The 20,149-nt window shown below is 41.6% G+C and overlaps 1 protein-coding gene across 1 annotated transcript in view; it reads right to left on the reverse strand.

The window, feature by feature from the left end:
- MFSD6 (major facilitator superfamily domain containing 6) overlaps positions 1–20,149 on the reverse strand; it is a 71,522-nt gene that overhangs the window by 31,378 nt on the left and 19,995 nt on the right. Inside the window, exon 2 of the mRNA XM_082631123.1 lies at positions 17,439–19,050. Within this exon, the coding sequence (XP_082487249.1) occupies positions 17,439–18,997 (1,559 nt within the window). The 5' untranslated portion in view covers positions 18,998–19,050. The remainder of the gene's footprint in view (positions 1–17,438; positions 19,051–20,149) is intronic.

The following is a 20,149-nucleotide window of genomic DNA, read 5'->3' on the forward strand; positions in this document are numbered from 1 at the left end:
AACCACAGCATAGCCAAAGGGATCACCAATAGAGACCCTGGAAGCCACCAAGCTTTTATCGCCAAACAGGTGTATGTAGCTGACCACTGACCCATCTTTGTAGAACAGAGAATAAGAACCACACTGTGTATCAGAAGAGTAAACAGGGGAAAAAGAACATTCATCTAGCTATGTATGTTTTCTGCAGCTACTAATACTTCCTTCTATTTTTTTCTGCTAGAAAAAGAGAAGATAAAAGTCAAGTCTCAGTCTCTGCTGGTCTTAAGTCATTCTTTATTTTGCTGCCTTTGAATCTTTCCTCTTCAAATGACAGATAAGCTAAGCTAAGAGTATAATACTAGGAACCATCAGCCGGGTCACGTGCTGGTTCCTGGCCATATTTACATCTTTGCATTGCTTTTTTAGTTTATCTGCCCACTTTTTCTTAGCTTGTGTATATCTCTAGGTAGAAAAATAAGGATGCTTAAAACAAAGTAGAACCTTTATCAATGGAACCCAACCACTTAAAAGATACAATATGCTGTTTTGTTGTTATACCTTCCATTAGGGTAAAAGTCAAATGACCAAACACACATACATATACAGCACACACCCACATACACCAAGATTTTCTTTAAAAATTTTCCATGGGATGGCCTGAGGTATACATAAAATACAAATTCTATAATTTCCAAACAAGAATCATTGACATTTGTCATAGCAATTAATTTGAAAAAGGCCTCAAGAGTTTTAGTTGACCCTAAGCTAAATTTGAGGGAACTAAACAAGTTCATCAAAATTCAGGCTGAAGGAATATCATGACCAAACCAAAAGGACATAATAATCCTACTGTTCTTGACTTTGGCCAGACCACAGCAGGAAATGGGTACAATTAGGAGATCGCTGACAAAAAAAAAAAGAAAAAGAAAGAAGTCTGAATGAGGGGGAAGATTAAAAAGGGGAGAGTCTGGGATAAGATGTTCTGGGGAAAATCCCTGAGGGAGTTGGAGAAGCAAAGCGGCAGGAGGGACATTCAAATATGTGAAGGGCTTTACTGCTGAACAGGGTGTGGGCTGTGTTAGCCCATACCTGAGAGCAGTCAGTACAATATTGTTGTTTTAGCTGCTAAGCAGAAACTAAGGGAATGCGGCATTCTCTCTTTTCAAGTGGACTGGATCCTGGGAAGACGAGGACCTGCCTGGGACCTCCGGTGTAAGCCTAGAAATGAAGCCTGCTCAACAGGAGGCGGAGCTAGTAGATGGAGAGACCAGGCTCTGATCACGTCATTTGGGACCTGATTAAAGCCACACCTAAGGCCATCTGCTAGACTTTTAAGTTAGACAATACACCCCTTGTTTTGCTTAAGCCACTTTGGGTAAGGTTTTCTGCCACCTCAAGTGAAAGAGTCCTATGTGACAAAAGATCTTAGCTACCTTGTGAGATAGCAAGTTCCGTATCACTAGAAGGGGCCAAACAAAGGCTTAGTAACAATCTGCCAAGGATTAGGGGGAAATGAACCAAACTGGGATGAAGCTAGGCCTACCTGGCTGTATTATTTTGCTAGGGCTACTGTAACAAATACCACAGACGGGGTGGCTTAAACAACAGAATTTATTTTCTTTTTTTTTTTTTTTTTTTTTTTTTTTTTTTAATAACAAATTTAATCAGTTATACATATACATATGTTTCCATAACCCCTCCCTTTAGAATTTATTTTCTTATCATTCTGGAGGCTCTACGTCTGAGATCAAGGTGTTGGCAGGATTAGTTTCTTCTGAGGCCTCTCTCTTTGGCTTGTAGGTGGCTAACTTCTCCCTGAGTCCTCACATGGTCTTCCCTCTGCATGTGTCTGCGTCCCAATCTCTTCTTCTCATAAGGACATCAGTCATATTGGATTGGGATCTACCCTAACAGCCTCATTTTAATTTCTCTCTTTAAAGACCCTATCTCCAATGCGGTCACATTCTGAGGTACTGGGGAATAGGACTTTAACATATACGCATCTTCAGGGAACACAATTCAGCTCACAAAAATGACCTCCAAGGCTACTTACAACTCCAACATGAAACAAAATTTAGTAAAGAGTGCCAGTTTTTTTTTGTTGTTGTTGTTTTACTCAAGAGCCGTGAACTCTGTGGACCAGAAGTAGAGCCTGTGACACCAGTGGCTGCTTCTCTGGCCTCTGAAGTCAGAGTTAGTCTGCAGCCTTAGCAGAGGATTGTTAGCATTTTGTACAACCCAATCTGACTATATTTATTCATTTACGTTATCTAGGGGATTGCTATTTACTTTTCCAGAGGCTGGTGTAAAATGAAAGGCTTTGACAAACAGTGCTAATAAATGTGTTTTCACAAGGGGCAGCACAGTGGGACGTACGCTGCACCTGGGCTGAAGTGGTGGAATCCAGGGCACAGGCATCCTGGAAGTGGACTTTTCTCAGGAATGGTCCTAACTGCCCGGGCTACACTACAGGGGTTTTGAAAAGATCAAATAAGCACGTCAAGAAAAACTGCAAACATCTTGCAAATGTGTAAACTACCATTAAATACAATGCACATATTTCACCAAGGGCAGCCAAGCCTTTTACAAATTCTGTCTGAGCCGGCACATGGAGAAATGTCTAAGGTTTAGGATTCTAACTTCCATTCAAGTCAGCTGGCGTTGGAGAAACAAAATTCTCTACACACAGATCCCAACAGACTGCTATCATAAACCACATCCCCAATCACTGGCTAGACAGTCTGTTGTCATGGCATGGCCTGGATGAGCTGGCATGAATGGCTGCGTGTACATTTCTGACTTATCAGCAAAAACCATTCAAAGCCTGAGTCCTTGGCAGGGTGGGCAGGGAGGGGTGAGATCTGATGTGTGGTTTTTCACATACTGAAACCAAGCAAAGTAAAAACTTAGATCATTAGAGGTAGAACTAAACAAAGACACAACATCAAGTCCAATCCTCTTATTTTAGAGAGACAAGGAAATCGACGTCCAGAGAGGTAGAATGGGGCCACCGTTAGTGGGCCAGTGGAAGGTCAAGGTCCCTGCCCCCTTGCCCTAGGGCTCTTTCGGCAGGTAATAACAACGTCCTGTGTTCCTACACCAAGGCCCCTGCGTGAAGTCAAACCTAGACACGGACTTGAAGAAACGCCTCTGGATTGGACCAGTGGAGACAGGGACTGGTTGTGTTGGCCTAGTTATGCTTCTGGTAGCAGCTGTGCACTTGGATTAAGAAAGTTGGGTGTATGTTTGAGTTGACTTTAGAAGATGGTTAATATTTTAAACTTTGATGAATGATTAGTAGGAATGAGGTAAGAGAAAAGTAGAAAAACAAATGCCACTCAACGGCTGCCCAATATCCTGGATCACAAAAGAAGAACTTACCCAGCAAAATTTTGTGTTCTGAGATGAAATGGACCAAAAGACCATTTCTACGGATGTAGCCCCAGAGGCCTCAGGTATCAACGCTGAGGCAGGACACAGGATGAGCCAGGATTTCTGCCTCCGCCTGTGGGCTGGACAAGGGCTGCCTCGAGCAAGCCAACTTTGAAATCAAATAATCAGAAGTCGACTGTAGGGTTTGGGTTGCGTAAGGAGCAGAAACTACGCGGGGCACAGCCCCACCCTCATCCCCGACCCCACACAGAGAGCAGGACTGTGAGAGGAGAACAAAGACAGGGGCTGTTCAGGAGGCTGCATCTTGGGTAGATCCGACCACAGGCACAGGCTCTGCTCACCACGCCTGCAGGTCTCTAGATGAGCCTGGGAAGTCTCTGAGATGGGCTCACCCACCACGGGCGCTGAACGGCGCCCCGATCTTCTCCATTCCTCGACCCCTGAGGTGGCTCCATAGAACCCACTGGAAGGAGTCTCAACTGCTCCAGCATCACTGGGTTTGGGGCCACCTCCTTCCCTTTCTTGAACTTTCACTTCCAGACTTAATTCAATGTGATCCCAAGTCATAATGCTAAACATCTTCCCGGAAGTGACAATTAACTTCTGGATCTTTCAAGTATGGAAAAAATAATGCAAATACAATTACAATAAACTCCTGCCCCAAACTTGTCAACTAATAAATTTTTGTGACTAGGGATTTTGTGCTCTTCTTTTTTAAAACAGGGAACTTAACTGAATAGTAGATTTTGTTCAAGCTACGTCTGTCCCCTCTTTTTGTGACATTCGGGAAGAAAAAGCATCAACATCAGTGGTCTTGAGACTTCTGTTTGCTGCAGGCCCCTCCCCATGCCCATCCCCCCATACTAACATTTTTGTAATATTCTCCAATTCTTTCGCATTTTCCCCACTTAGTATCTCATTTATTCCTGCCAATAATCTTCTGAAATAGGAAAGGCAAGAGTTATCGTTCATTCTATTTTACGGCTGAAGAAATCAAGGCCCTGAAAGGTTAATAACCAAGTTGCAAGGTCTAAATAAATTGCAGAACCAAGACTCAACTCTAGGTCTTCTGCTGTCAAATCTCAGGCCCTTTCCTTGGTCAGCAGAGCCCCTCCATCATGAGTGTAAGACTTTGAGACTTTGACAGGAACTCAGGGAAATTTAAAAGGTGCTCTTTTTCACACACAAAAATATTAATGGCCACCCTACCTTAAACATCTTGTTTCATAGAGATTTGCTGTAATATTCTCTCTGTACTTGAAACAAATTGTTAGGTTTCTAACAAAATCTCATTAACAGAACTAAGAATAACTCAATTATTAGTAATCACTTAATAGTAATGAAAGAGTAATAATAATTAATAGTAACTTGATTGAGTAATGAAATAGTAATGATACTGGTCTTCATCAACTTTGATGAATACCAACATTGCTCTTGATAAACTGAAAAGAGCATGGGAATTATAAGCCAGAGACCCTGGGCTGAGTCCCTACTCCCTCACTCAGAAGGGTGGACCTTAGGCAAATCATAGCCAATCTGTTCCTTCCTAGGCTTTCATGGTAGCTCTGACCAACCAACCAGTATACCTGCTACCAGGAATGTGTATACAAGCAGAAGAATAAGTTTGCCACTGCCAGACCCACTCTAACTGTCATCCCCATGTTGGGCCACAGGTCCCTCCTACTCTAGTGTCCTCTGACTCTTAGGATCTTTGGGAATCCCAGCCATCTATACCCTCCTCAGGCTCTTCTCGCTCTATCTGTTTAGGCACGTGTCTTAAGTCTCAGGCTGCCACAGCCTGCTCTGGGTGGCTTAAACAACAGAAATTTATTTTCTCACAGTTCTGGGGGCTGGAAGTCTGAGACCAGGGTGCCAGCACTGTCCGTTTCTGGTGAGGACCCTTTTCCTAGCTTGCAGATGGCTACCTTCTCACTCTGTCCTCACATGGCTCAGAGAAAGAGCTAGAGCCAGCTCTCCAGTGTGATTTCTTATAAGGGCACTAATCCCATCATGAGGACCCCATGCTCATGGCCTCATCTAACCTTAATTATCTCCCAAAGGTCCCAACTCCAAATACCATTACATTGGGGGTCGGGGCTTCAACATATGAATTTGGGGGGACACAATTCAGTCCAAAGCAACACAGTTCTCTACCCTAATACCCACACTCTCTAACTCAATTAGGAACAGACCCTGGGGCTCCATGAACCCTGACTGCAGGTTCTCAGGGGCTCCACCCCAGGCCCCCTGGAAGTCAACATGGTGTTTCCACCAATGGAGGATATCCGGCTCTCATCAAACCACTGTAAAATGAATATAAGAAAACTTAACAGTTTTGCAAGGTGGTTGTAACAATAAAAATATTTATGAAAACTGTATAAATTGTAAAGCCTACAATAATATTATTTCCATTTATTTTTATTGGTGATCTAGAAATTGGAAATGGAAACAATGATTTTCTGATTTAGCCTAATTAGGAAACTGAGCATAAAATTGTTCCCTATTAAAGACACAAGAATCTTCTCTTTGGAATAAAGTATATTCCACCTGTTAGTAGCATTCCTGAGGTAAGGCAATAAAAACAATCCTACACTCGGGCATTTGTGTTAAATACAATAACAATGATTTCTTTGCTGTTATAGTCTTGGCTTGATTTCTTTCTCAGTTTACACTGTACTTAACAGATAAGCACTAGGCACAGAAAATCACACCTAAGCCATTAGGCTATTTTGGGCATCATATTCCCTCTGGTACTGGGGTTCTCCAGGCCCACAGAAATGCAGGGGCCACAGTTCTAAGGGTGAATGGAGGCTCACTGAAGGATGAAGGTCTTGAGTTATGAGTGAATAACATCAAGAGAACATTAAAGACACAGCCATCAAGACTTCATGTTCTGACTTTAGAATATAATTCTCATCCCCATCTTAGAAGCACTGAACTTGTTGCTTCCCGACAGTCCTGTTCTAGGGCACTGCTTCCAGAAGTCACACTGACAGCAACATGTTTCTTGCTTGAGGTAGACGATTTCCCAAAGTCGATTTACTAGCCGAAGGGAAGGGAAGGGAGAGGAGTACAGGAGGAAGAGGATTACAGAAGCCTCATGTCCCTGGGAGGGAGCTAGCTGTTCTACCCACAGGCCAATGGTTTGCACAGATGTCTCTAGCCTCATCTTCTCTCCCAAGATCTAGACTTATACATGCAACTTCCCAATGGGCATCATCTCATAGGATTTCCGCAAGTCCCATACTCCAGGACTGATAGCCCTTCCCTGGGTTCCCTTGCTTGGTGAGTGGCACCACCACCCATCTGATGTCCAGTTCATAAGATAACTCTTTCTCATTCCACCTACACCAGGTCCTGCCCAAAAGAACTCTCCATTTTATTTGCTTTACTCTATTCCAACTCCCAACGTCTTAGGTGCCTAAGTTAACACTTCTGTAGCACCCAGCATTTTCTTTTTGTTTTATGGTCATCCGCCCCCTACCAGAAAGCGAACTCCATGAAAGAGGGACCTTGTCTGTCTCGTTCAACACTGTATCCCTGGAACAGAACCTGGTCATTTAATAAAGGCTTCTTTAAAGAAATATTGAATTGAACACAATACTTAATTGTGAAGTAACTCTTTCTATATGATACCTAGTCATCATTAAAAAACAGTTTTTGCCACTTAGATTCGGTGTGAGTTGGTTTAATCACATTACTCTCTTCCTAACACTGCTTGAGGGTGGCTAATCTGGAGGAATGAGAGTTTCACTGGGGGTAAAAGGGATAATTTGAGAGAATGGGGCATTTTAGAGGAATGGAGATCTTACCAGGAGGGTGTTTGTGACAAATGAAAAAGTTGTACCAGGCACTGATCACTCAGAGCAGAAAAGAGTAAGATGAAGAGGTGAGACTGGGTTGCATAAAGGGACAAAATACTGGCCAACCTAAGTCTATGTGCCTATGAGTCTATAAGGTAGCTGAGATTATAGGCTTTGGAGTCTGAGTGGCTTGGTTTGAATCCTACCTCTGCTATTTACTAGCTGTGTCACCGTGGAAAACCTATTCTACCATTCTGAACTTCCCCTCTCTAAAACAGACACAGCAATGCCTAACTCACAAGGCTGTTACAAGGATGAAATGAGGGCTTGAAGATGAAGCGTTTAGCACTGTGCCTTGGTAAGCACTTGTACGTATAAGTGCTGAAACGGCAGTGTAATAACTATTATTATTTTTATTAATAATAATATATATTATCAATATACTGTAATTATATTTTTTGTTAAGGTTGGAGGGTTTTTTATTTAAATTTTTTATTTTTTATTTATCCTCTAGAGTCTATGGCTATTCTGAAATTTTGAAGTTGCTAAAAAAAAAAAACCTTCATCTGGGATTGAAAGCACTAAATGAACAAAGGTCGTGCATGAGTCACCAGCTTATGACTCATAGAACAACTCATAATTTCTCTGAAACTCAGAGGATGAAGTAAAATGGGACTTTTCTAAAGTAGGGCAGGATAAACAATAATAAATGCTCCACCCATGTAAGTGTTTTAAAGAAATATCAGAGTAGAAATCTGTTCATGTCACCTCTTGCTCACAGTCACCAATGGCTGCCCACTTCTCTTAGAAAAACATTCTCTCTCTCAGTGTGACCTGGAGGCCTCGCCCAAGCCCTGCCCACCTCGCTGACTTCTATTATTCTTCACTCTCTCCTCAGGCCATTCACACCTGTGGCTTCCTCATCTTCACTGGGTGGCTTCTATTCAAATGTCAATCTGCTCAGGTGTCTCTTCCTGGAGAAAGCCACCGCCCAGCTGACTCAAGCCGAAACAGCTGCATCTCCTCAGTTGCTCTGGGGACCCTCATCCTGCATTAATTTTGCCAGGGATCACTCATCATTATCAGCAATGAAATAATCTGTTTACTGTTTACTGTCTACCCCAATAGGTTAGTTCCAAGAGGACCAGCCTTTGTCTATCTTATCACACACTCCATATATCCCCAGGGCCTAGAAAAGTGTCTGTTGCCTAGTGTGTGCTTAATAAGTACTTGCTGAAGGAATGAATTAATAATAACAAGAATATTTATAACACTACCTATGGTTTATAGTTGAGCACTTACTATGTGCTATGCATTACCTCATTCATCTTAACAATGCTATGAAGTTAGATACAATTATTACCACCACTTTACAAATGAGGAATCTGAGGCTTAACAAAGCTAAACTGCTGACTTACCCAAGGTCAGACATACAGTAAGTGTGGGATTTGAACCTAGGTCAAATGCACACATACACACACAGACATGCACACACAAACACGTGTGCACTCTTTACAGGTGAACTGGCAAAAAGAAGAATATAAGGAAACAGGAGAGCTACTGGACTACCCAACACTCCTACCAGGGCTTGGGAAGATGACTGGAGTCAAAACTGGACCAATTTGCTTCCTGCTCTTGTTCATTCTCCTAAAAGGAGTGAAATGCTTGGCCAACATCCACAGTTGTCACCCAGGACCATGACAACCCTCCATCGCTGAGGAGTCCTCACTGCACTCAGCAGTCCACAACACACAGTACCATGGTCCAAAGATCCAGTCCCCAGACAAACGTAACCTAACGTTGATACTTTCCAAAAATGTCTGAGCTTCCATCTACATGTTATCTTTTTAAAGGAAAGAAAAAGTTAACAAGTTACTGTTTGTCAGCCTACAGATTACTATTCAAAGATGTTGTTGTCAGCAGAGAAAAGGCAGAGAAAAGATGATTAATACTTGAGAAATAAGAATGGGGTGGTATGCTTCCTTCCAGTTGGAAAGGCTTTGGAGGGGTATGCTATGAAGTAAGCTCTAAGAATACTTCTTTTCTTATCTACTCTTCAAAGCATCCTAATGAAATTATATAATTACAGTCTACCAAATATTCCAAGGATAAGTAGAAATATAGTTAGCCAGATTGCTTAGGTTTTTGACTTGTACAAAAAAGCCAGTAAATTGACACTGTATGACTCGAGATAATTAAACAGCTGGTGCGAACTCTCATACCTGGACTCACTGTCAGCAGTAAACTTCATGATCTTTGGGATATCACTTGGCTTTTTGGTACCCCTATTTCTTTTTATATATAAAGAAGTATCAATATTATGATTATGACCCAAATCAGGGTTGTTGGATACATTTTGACACTAATTCCTAATGAGATAGTATAAATTTGCACCTGATTTCATTTTAAAGAGAAAGAAATAAGACCTGAGGCCATGATAATTATGTAAAGTAGGCTTTTAATCACTTAAATTTATGCTACTTAGGGAAAAATATATGGGCACTATACATATTAGTGGCACAAAATCTCAATGTTTACCTGATATATATGGATACAGTATGTCTCTTTAAAACATATACAGCTACATACACACACACACACACACAGTTGGTCTTTTTATGGGAGGATAATTATATTGATCCACTGTAAGGAGACCTAAGCTTCAAGCTATTTTCCAATATAAAATACCAAAAAAGGTAGGGAATACATATATGTAGCACCAAGAATGGAAATTATGAATATTTTGCTATATTTCCTTAAAGAAACAAAATGTTACAGATAAAGTGGGGGCCTTCCTTGTCCTCTTTGTTCCCCATCCCAGTCCCTTCTTTTTATGTCCTGTCCAGAAAGCTAAGGCTAATATGAATTCAGAAAGCATTTTCCTTCTATAAATGTAAATGTTTTTCTATACAATTAGGTATATCCATAAAAATATGTATAACTTTTGAAATGGATTGTTAAAATCTGCATAAGTGTACCAAACTGTGTATCATTCTGAAACTTGTTTTTTTTCCCATTCAACATATTTTTGAGAGCTTTCCATGTTGACATATTGATCTACTCCATTCCTTTTAACTTCTCCATAATATTCCATCTTATGACTATACCATATTGAATGTATCCACTCCCCAACAGATGGATATTTAGACTAATCCTCTTTCTCACTGTTAGAAAGCTGCAGTAAGCAAGTAAGCATCCTTGTACATCTCTTTCTGTGTGTGTATAAAGGTTTCTCTAGGCAGGTATATATCTTTTTTTTTTTTTTTTTGCGGTACGCAGGCCTCTCACTGTTGTGGCCTCTCCCGTTGCGGAGCACAGGCTCCGGATGCGCAGGCTCAGCGGACATGGCTCACGGGCCCAGCCGCTCCACGGCATGTGGGATCTTCCCGGACCGGGGCATGAACCCGTGTCCCCTGCATCGGCAGGTGGACTCTCAACCACTGCGCCACAAAGGAAGCCCATAGCCAGATATATATCTTAATATGCAATTTTCAAGCCATAGGAAATGTCTAACTTGCACATTACCATGGACTACTGAATTTGTCTCCGCAGTGGTTATCTAGGTCATGAAAATTTGTAGGAGCTGTCTTGACTCTTGTTTGGTGCACACTTCAAGGACTACCCGCCTTGCCCCGTGAGATGGTGAGGGAGGCCACCTGCAACCACAACAGCTATGGCTCATTCGGAGTTAGTCCTGCTCTCTTTAACTCAGTGAGTATCTCATTCAATGCAGCCACCAAAGGTGGAAGAGAAAAAAACCAAATATGACACCAATAGCTAAAAGCCCTGGATTCACTTACACTACCTTGCAACAATGGCCTTTTATTCTGAACTATGAATAGCTCAATTATCAGTAACGCTGTTATTAACAAGTCAGCCTGGTAGCTATGATATAATTTAGTAATATATTTCTTAGCAAAGATGTTCTTTTCAGGGGGCTATAAAAACCAAATTATGCCCTTTCGGCTCTTGATCATAAATTCTTCTACTTTTGAGACTCTACCTCTTACAGATTAATAATGAGAATCTATACTTGAAATAGCTCTAAAAGACTTTTCCTATAAAAATGAATACCAACATCTTTGAAGGTAAAGTGGGAAAGGAGTAGAAAAAATAGAAACCTACCCACATATAAATAATAATGGCTACAATTACAATCATTCTGTATGCCAGCTATTACGGAGTTAGTCACCAAGCCCTAAAAAATAGCACAGAGAATATAAACAATCTACAGTCATCATAAATTGCTGGGAGAAGATCTCAATTTGACCAAAATGTTTTTGAGGAGGAATTACTTATTTTGAAACCCACAAACAACTTTGCAGCCTTAATGATCTGTACACAACCGATAATATACTAAGTCACTGTATTTTTATCAGATCCAATGGGTCTTGTACTTATAAGCAACATAATGTATCAGAAGATCGGCAAAGTAATAATAAAAAAATCCACTGAACTCTGAATATATGCAAGTCACTGTTCTAAGCAATTGCTGTGTTTTTAACTCATTTAGTCTTCATAAAAAAAAAAAAAAGAGGTTAGTACTAATGATATTCCTATTTACAGGTAACAAAACAGAGATACAAAAAGTAATATAACTTGTCCAAAACCACATGGTTCCAAGCGGCAGAGCCAAGCTCTGAACCAGGCAACGTGACTCCCAGCCCATGCTTGTAACCACTATGTAACATTGCCTTTCATGAATAAGGACAGGAAGAAACCTTCCCCTGGAGACAGCAGCTATTCCTCTCGCTATTTTCTTACTTTCGATCTCTGTTCCTTATATTCCTTATCCCTTTACTTTTCCCTCTCCCTTGCTTATGTCTCAGGTCCATTTATAAAACACTCCTAGAGGGCGCCTGGATCAGGTAATGGCATTGGAGGGGTGCTCAGAAAGGCATTTGCTCCTGAAGCAAGATGTGGAAACAGGTACAGCAAGTATCATACAACACAATTCCTCATAAGCATTAGGATACTTACCTTAAGCAATAAAACATAAGCTAACATTTCAATAAGATGAGAAACTCAGAATAAAATCTTGGAGACAATCATAATTGATTTTCCTTAGCCCACGTCTCTTCTTTCACCACAAGATTTCCTTGTTGATCTTATCCATATTTCTGGTTTTAACTGTCCCAAATCTGTATCCCCAATCCTAACTTCTTTGTTGAGCTTTAAGTTTTATAATAGTCAACTGTCATCTAGACATTCCCGTCTAGATGTTCCAATTTTAAGCTAAACACACCCAACACTGGATTCTAATTGCCTTACCACCCTCTCCCCAAATGTGCATCTCCTTCTTGAATTTCCTACGGGATTTAGTGGAACCACTGTACCCAAGCTGAAACATGGGAGTCTCTACATCACTTCCCACATCAAACCATTCCGCTGATTTTACCTCCCTCAATTTCTGTTGCTACTGCTGCATACCAGGACTGTAACACCTCTCACTTGGACTATTTTGAGAACCTTCTCAGTGGGCTCCCTGCTTCAAAGTTACCCACTGCATTGCAAATAAATGAAAATCTGTGGCCCTCCCCTGCTCTGAACCTTGCTATAATTCCCTACTGCACCCAGAATAAAGCTCCTTTTCCTAATCCCAGCACTCATCTGGCCTTCAATCTCCCTGTCTTTTCCAACTCCCATCCTTTTAGTGCTCATCCTTGCATCCTATTAATCTGGGGCTCCCCAGGCCTAAATAAACTGTTTGTTCAACTAAACTTAACAAATATTCAGGGTTTTGATTTTTAAACAACACAGAGTAATACTCCTTTAGATTATGTGTAAATTATAATTTCAAATTTACTATGAGTTCAAATTTACTATGAGAAATAAGCCTTAACATTTTTTTCTATTGTGGTGAAAGTCAATTTTTAAATAAGAAGTAACACTCCATTAGGACATGAGAAGGGAAAAAAGTTGTTTAAGGTCCACCATCTTGTTTTTTTTTAAATCAAGAATTGAGTTATTCTATTTCCATTCTATTCCTTCACTGCGGCGATTGTCATCAGAAGTTCTAAGCAGTTAAGGATTGTGTATAAGTTAGGATATAATCAGGGAAACAGGCACCAATCTTAATTCGGGGGCTTGGTTAGATAGGTGGTGGAAGAGCCCAGAAGCCAGAGTACGGTGAGAAAGCCACAGACAGCCCCCAGAGGGTCCAGGTCCGAAGGATGAAGGGCGAGGGCCATGTTACCAGAGCTCAAGGTCCCCCACAGCAGGCAGAGCCATAGGTGAGATGCAGCAGCTATCAGAGATGCTGTCTGACAGGGTACAGAGGACTCCTGAGTTGAGGAGGCAGGGCTGAGAGTCTGGGAGCAGGGCTGAGTACCATAGTGGAGGGAACTACATCAAGAGAGGGCTGCAGAGGGTTCCCCTGCAGTACTGATTCCTCGCAGTTCCCCTGAAGTCTCCGGCTGAGTACTGATCAACACCTGCCTGTGAAGAAACCACCCAAGGCCAGGGCAAGAACCACATGAAAGGATTAGAGGGCACAATCTCCAAAGCTCACACAAAACCCTACAGAGAGCTAGGGTTTCTTCCCTCCCTCCCTCCCTCTCATCCTCCACCTGGGCCTCTCACCAGTCTGGTGGTTACCAGCTTTGGCTGGAATGACTGGGAACACCCCGAGAGAGTCTGATGTAATTGGTCTAAGTGCAGGATGAGCATTAGGAGCTTTAAAAGCTCTCCCAGTAAGTCTAATGGTTGAGTACCACTGCAGGAGGTGAACCCAGCAGACCGGGTCCTAGAAAAAGCAGCCTGTGGAAATCTGCACCATGCCATTCAAGGTAAGGAGAGTACCTGAGAGCTGGGGGATTCAGGATCAACAAATATGGCACAAAGAGGTAGGTAGAAACAAGGAAGAGGACAGGAAGCAAAAAAAACATAAACACGCGGCTTCCCTGGTGGCGCAGTGGTTGGGAGTCCGCCTGCCAATGCAGGGGACGCGGGTTCGTGCCCCAGTCCAGGAAGATCCCACATGCCGCGGAGCGGCTGGGCCCGTGAGCCATGGCTGCTGAGCCTGCGCGTCTGGAGCCTGTGCTCCGCAACGGGAGAGGCCACAACAGTGAGAGGCCCACGTACCGCAAAAAAAAATAATAATAAACACGATCCTAAATCCTTCACTGGCTGGCTCAAATTCAGCTTCCCTGATCACCCTAGCTGCAGTTTCCTCCCTCTTATAATGCTGATTGCTATTCCTCCAATGACAAAATGTTAACATGTACCACCTCCCAAGTGTTCTCAGCTGGTAGCCAGTGTCTTGCTATCTGCTCTGGGTCTTCCTGCAGTGCCCACCAGGAAAGTCTGTATGTTCCTCCACTTGCTAATTGCATCATGCACTTCCTTCTTTCCCTGACTGGCTAGCTCATTTGGATACTTAGCTACTATTAAGTAGTAATTAATGGCTAATAATGGTTAATATATTACCCCTTCCAGATAGCATTTGCACGACAAAACTGACTTTAAGAATTTCAGGGCAGTCAGAGTTGCTTGAGTAGATTTTTGTGTGTCCCTTAAAATGTAAATAAATTTGAATCACATAACATAGGTGATGGCCTAATATTGAATAGTAATGATTTACAAATTTACAAATGATTAATTGCAAAGTATTTTGATCACAACCCTACTCATGGCTGCTGAAACATTCAGCAAGGTGAATATAGCCTAAAAATACATTTATATCTCTAGTTAAAGAAATCTAGTCATCGTCATTACATAAATTAGCCTAGAAATATGCTTGTTGTAAATTCCAAAGTCTTGAGGTTTCAAATCAAAAGACATTTACTTTTTTTAGTGGAAATAGTAAACATTATCTTATTTGCCTGAGAAAGCCACTTTCCAAAGAGGACAAAACCCAAGGTCAAAATCAGAAATCATTTACTCTGTGTGTGTGTGTGTGTGTGTGTGCACATGTGTTTAGACTGATAGGTTTTTCCCTGAAAAACTGAGCCCAAACTGCAAAAATGTTATAATAGTAAATGGTTCAAAATTGGACATGCTGTTTTAAAAATTGTGTCTTCATTATGAATCTATATAAAAATTTGTGACAATCCACTTTTGACTCTATCAGAATAGTTACAATCTTTGTGGTAGTGCTGACTCCTGGAAACAAACTCCCATAAGACAGTCACAGAATACTGAAAAACATGCGTGCATACATAAGGGCCAGACAGATATCTCCTTATGATCCTACAAGGAAAACATAAAGACTGAATTCGTACAAAGATGACTTCTCTTCATCAACTAATGCATAATATTCTTCCAGTGAAAAGTTCAAACTTCCATCACTACATTTTTAAACCCCCAAATCTCAACCACCACTAACTGGGCTCCAAAAACTCTCACCAAAAAAAACATATCCATTCTACCTGAATACGTGGGCATAATCTCACTACAACTATCAGAATCTTCTAAACGCAGTTAATACATTTTAATGGACAGAATAAAAATCCCCAAGAGGTAAATGACCACAAACTGACGGAATCCCAGTAGGCTTTCGGGAGCAACAATGCGACAAGAGCTTTTTTCTTCCATCACATCATTAGAGAAGGAAAAAAAAGATGCTTTTGTACGTAAAACTAGAAAATTAAGGTTAAGTGAGCCACTGGTTTTTACGTAATGAGCAACTTGTAATACTTAGGAAAGAAAACACAAGTGCAAGTTCATGTAGGTACCAAAATTAATAGGAAACCCACTAGGATGTTATCACGAAGGTATATACCTCAGACAAAAAGCAAAGACAGAAAAGAAACTACTTTTCTTAGCATGTAAGAAGAACCTAACAATTTCTTTGAAAATAAAACCTATATACGTACTCTGTACTGAGTCAACATTCAATTAACACCATTTAATGATTAAATCATGATAAATCATGATAAATGGCTGTGGTTTTTAAACACACTATTAGCTGAGGTGAGATCCTGCTCATACCAACAACCAAGCTGAAGAAATTCATCACTGTGAGTCGGATTCATCACGGTCAATCCACACAGCTCAGAGAATGTAAACATGACCTGGACAAGGTTAAAGGACATCCCCAGCCCTTAATATTACAAGGCTCTTTTCTGATTGGTCCCAATGAGTGTGCCTCGGGGACTCTGTGTCTCTGGGAACTGCCCATACAGTGCCTGACTTTGTTTGTGACAACAAAGGGGTCAAAGATTTGAGAAACAGAAGAAACAGCACACAGCCTCCCAAAGCAAAACCAAACCAAACAAGGAAAAACACTCACAACTGTATGGGGAAAAGAATGATTCTAGGTTGAAACTTCACATTAGAAAATACTTTCTTCAGTTAGTCAAAGGGAAATTAAAGGAAAAAAGATCCATGTTTCTCAAAGCTTGTATCTATTTCTCCTTTGTAATTTCTCATGGAAACAGCAGATTAAAAGATTACCACATACACACAAACACACACAGTTGCTTTCTTTTAGTTATGGCAACTTCAAATTTTAGGGACAGACATGCCGTACTTTTCTATGAGGTAAGAATGCTTAAGTGTACCTGGCTCTACATTTTACAGCCAACAGCAAAGCAGAAAGACTTATAAAGAGCAAGGTACTGTTCAAACAACTTCAGACAAACATTAATGGTGAGAAACACTGCACAAGAAACACTGGGCATTTATAGATTTTTTGCTTAAAAGGATTACACGGGAAATTTTAGGTAGAAGCAAGATTTTTAAATATCCCATGTCTTCATGGCAGATAAAAACACAGAGACTTATGTAATAATCAGAAAAAATTATGTAAGATTCTCTTCCACATAATATCATGGATAAGGCATGATGGTGGGTCACATCACAGCTTTACTAAATATAATGGACATCTTCATACACCATATATTCAAGGTCTTTCTGTGTCAGCAAGTGGCTGAGAATAACTGAAAGCTGAAAAAACATAATCCTCTTTATCCACTTAAGCCCCTCTTCATAAATGCCCGAGACAGGTGGTCGGACCCTTCAAGGTCCATGGAACAATACCGTTGACTAAATTGGTGTTCCTATACCTGAAAACATTTACTGTAAGATTCTCTTAGCATACAGAGCAGAAACAGCATATTTTGTTTATCTGAGATAATCCAACTAGGTTCATCACTTCCTTCCTTTTGTTTCTATTTTAAAGAGAAACAGAAATCCCCATTCCCACCCCAACCCTACCCCCAACACAAATGATAATATCCTTAAATGTGCGCAAAGGAGCTATAAACTATGAAAAGATAAAGTTCAATTGCTGAGAGGCAGCAACAGTACACACGTTCTTACCTGATGTGGCCAATCAATTCAATAAGCTTGTGACTAAAAAAATAAGCTGTCAGCTCAGACACATGGCTCAGGACTGAACAGACGCCAAAGAGGGTTGTCGTTCCATTCAGGTCCTCCAAATGCCAGTAGAGAAAGGTGAACACGAAGCCGTATCCGAAACCCATAAACCAAGCCACGAACAACACGGAGCCATACTGCACACTGCAAAGCAGCCTGATTAAGTCCCAGAAGTTGAAGGCCTGCGAGTGGCTGGTGGTGGTTGGTGTCTCCTCAGAGGATTCTGTGGAGCTGTTCCTCTCTACTGGAGGGATCTCCACCTCTTTCCCTTTATTTTCACTGTTTTTGAAGTGGTTGTAGCGGAACCGGAACTGAGTAGCGACGATCAAGGCCATGGTCATGAGAACCCCAAAGACGATGAAGACAATCTGGTAGTTCCGGTATTCAGGGGGCTTACACCCCTTCCCATTGATGAGCACGTCCACGTGGGTGTAGTCAATGCCAATGCCCACGGACAGCATCGCCAGGCCCCAGCCCAGGGAGCCCCACATGCGTTGCAGTCCATAGCGGTCTCTGTGCTTTCCCAGATACTGGAGTGTTACCGTGTCCACAATCGTGACAGAGGAGGCACTGAAAAATTCTCCTATTATGACAACTACCAAGATCACCAAGAATATAGCTTCTACTTCTTGTTGATCATAAACAAGAGTGACTTGGTCGGAAGGTAAAGATTTGGCGGTAGTGACAACAGAAGCGGTTGTCTCCCAGGTTGCATTTCCTGGGGGAGCAGAGGTTGCAGTGCTTGGGTTCATGGTCAAGTTCATAACATGGTCAGTAATTTCATCAGTCTGAGGCTGCAGAGTGGGCGCACTGGTCTTGTTTGGAGCTGTCAAGAAGATGACAGTTTCTGTGACACTGTGCCCTGCTTCTAACATCTCTGACCCATTGTAAGAAGGCAGGTTCCTTTTCTCACGAATTCCTGGTGATGTGGTAATGGAAGAGACAATGGAGGAATTCGCTGGCAGGAGAGTGAACAGGTGACCTGAACTGGTGGGATGAGCTGTTGGAGGAATCTTTGGTACACACCGCAAGGTAGCAGGTTTGACAAATCCGATGCCCAAGTTGAATAAAACCCAACACAAAAGGGAAAAGAGGAGGACAATTTTGCCTTTTTTAAAGCGATCTGCAACTACACCCCAAAAGGGGGCACTGCAGAATTCAATGAAGTATCGAATACCTACCAGCAGCCCACTCTGGCTTGGTGACATTCCCAGCTGCTTATAATACACAGGCAAAAGGGGGTAAAGAGAGCCATATGCAGAGTAAAAGAAAAAATAGAAGACCTTGGAAATTAGAAGATCATTGTTTATTTTAACGCAATGTTTCTCTATCCAGTCTGTTTCCTCCTCAGGAATAGCAGCTGTTTCAGAGGGGGAGGGTGTTTCATTTGAAGGTGGTTCTGGTTCCCTGGAAATACCATTAAAAGGATCGGCAAGCACATACTTTCTCTTCTGTTCCTCTTCATCATCGGTTAAGATGGCAACTTTATCATCTGTCGCCATGGCTTATCACCACCATCAGAAAGTTGATGACCTTCAAAATTTTGGTTGTTGATCTGTAAAGTAAAATTTAAAAGAAGGCTTAGTATGAAAATGATAACATTTAGACATAGAGCTTCATCTTGCCGGAAACTGAGGAGTTTCGAACTACAATTAAAAATAGTAATTGTGAGAGAGAACCATCACCACTTATCACTTGCAGCCATACAGTACTGCTAAAGAAAAATAGCTTTCAAAAAATCAAGTACTCGCTTTGTGGCCACTGACTGACTAATTACATCTTCTAATGACAGGTGTATAGCTCACGTTCATTCTCAATCTTTTCATTGATTCCTAGGGAAAATGTACAAATGATAGGGATTATGTCCAAACCACATAGAGGGAATTGAAAGTAAATAGTATTTATAGTTTCTTGGTTTTACTTTTAAAATAAATCCACTGCACTATGAAGTCCAGAATTCTTAGAAAATAAAGGTAGCTAAAACCGTTCAGTTTTTGGAGAAAAACAGAAATAAGCTCTTAACCACAACCGCAAATGTGATGAGACAGAGGGAGCCAACTGCATGTCTGCATCTGTCGTTGGTCACTACAGCCAGGCCAACGATATCCTGGTAAGGAAGGAGTCCTTGTGCTGCTTATATCACATACATTTTCCAGATGTGCTTTTATAGATTACAGTTTAAGAAAATGTCAGGAAAAAAATAGCAGATAGTGGGCTTCCCTGGTGGCGCAGTGGTTGAGAGTCCGCCTGCCGATGCAGGGGACACGGGCTCGTGCCCCGGTCCGGGAAGATCCCACATGCCGCGGAGCAGCTGGGCCCGTGAGCCATGGCCGCTGAGCCTGCGCGTCCGGAGCCTGTGCTCCGCAACGGGAGAGGCCACAACAGTGAGAGGCCCGCATACCGCAAAAAAAAAAACAAAAAAACCCCACAGGTAACATTACACTTAATGGTGAAAGACTGAATGCTTTTTCTCTAAGATAAGGAAGAAGGGAAGACTGTCTGGTCTCATCATTCTTATGCAACTTTGTGTTGGAAGTTCTAGCCAGTGCAATAAGGAAAGAAAAGGAAACAAAAGACATACAGATCAAAAAGGAAGAAACTGTCTCTATTTGCAGTTGGCATGACTGAATATGTAGGAAATCCCAAAAAAGCTA

This window comes from Mesoplodon mirus (genome assembly GCF_964341445.2).
Source record: "Mesoplodon mirus genome assembly, chromosome: 8".
Classification (NCBI taxonomy): Eukaryota; Metazoa; Chordata; class Mammalia; order Artiodactyla; family Ziphiidae; genus Mesoplodon; species Mesoplodon mirus.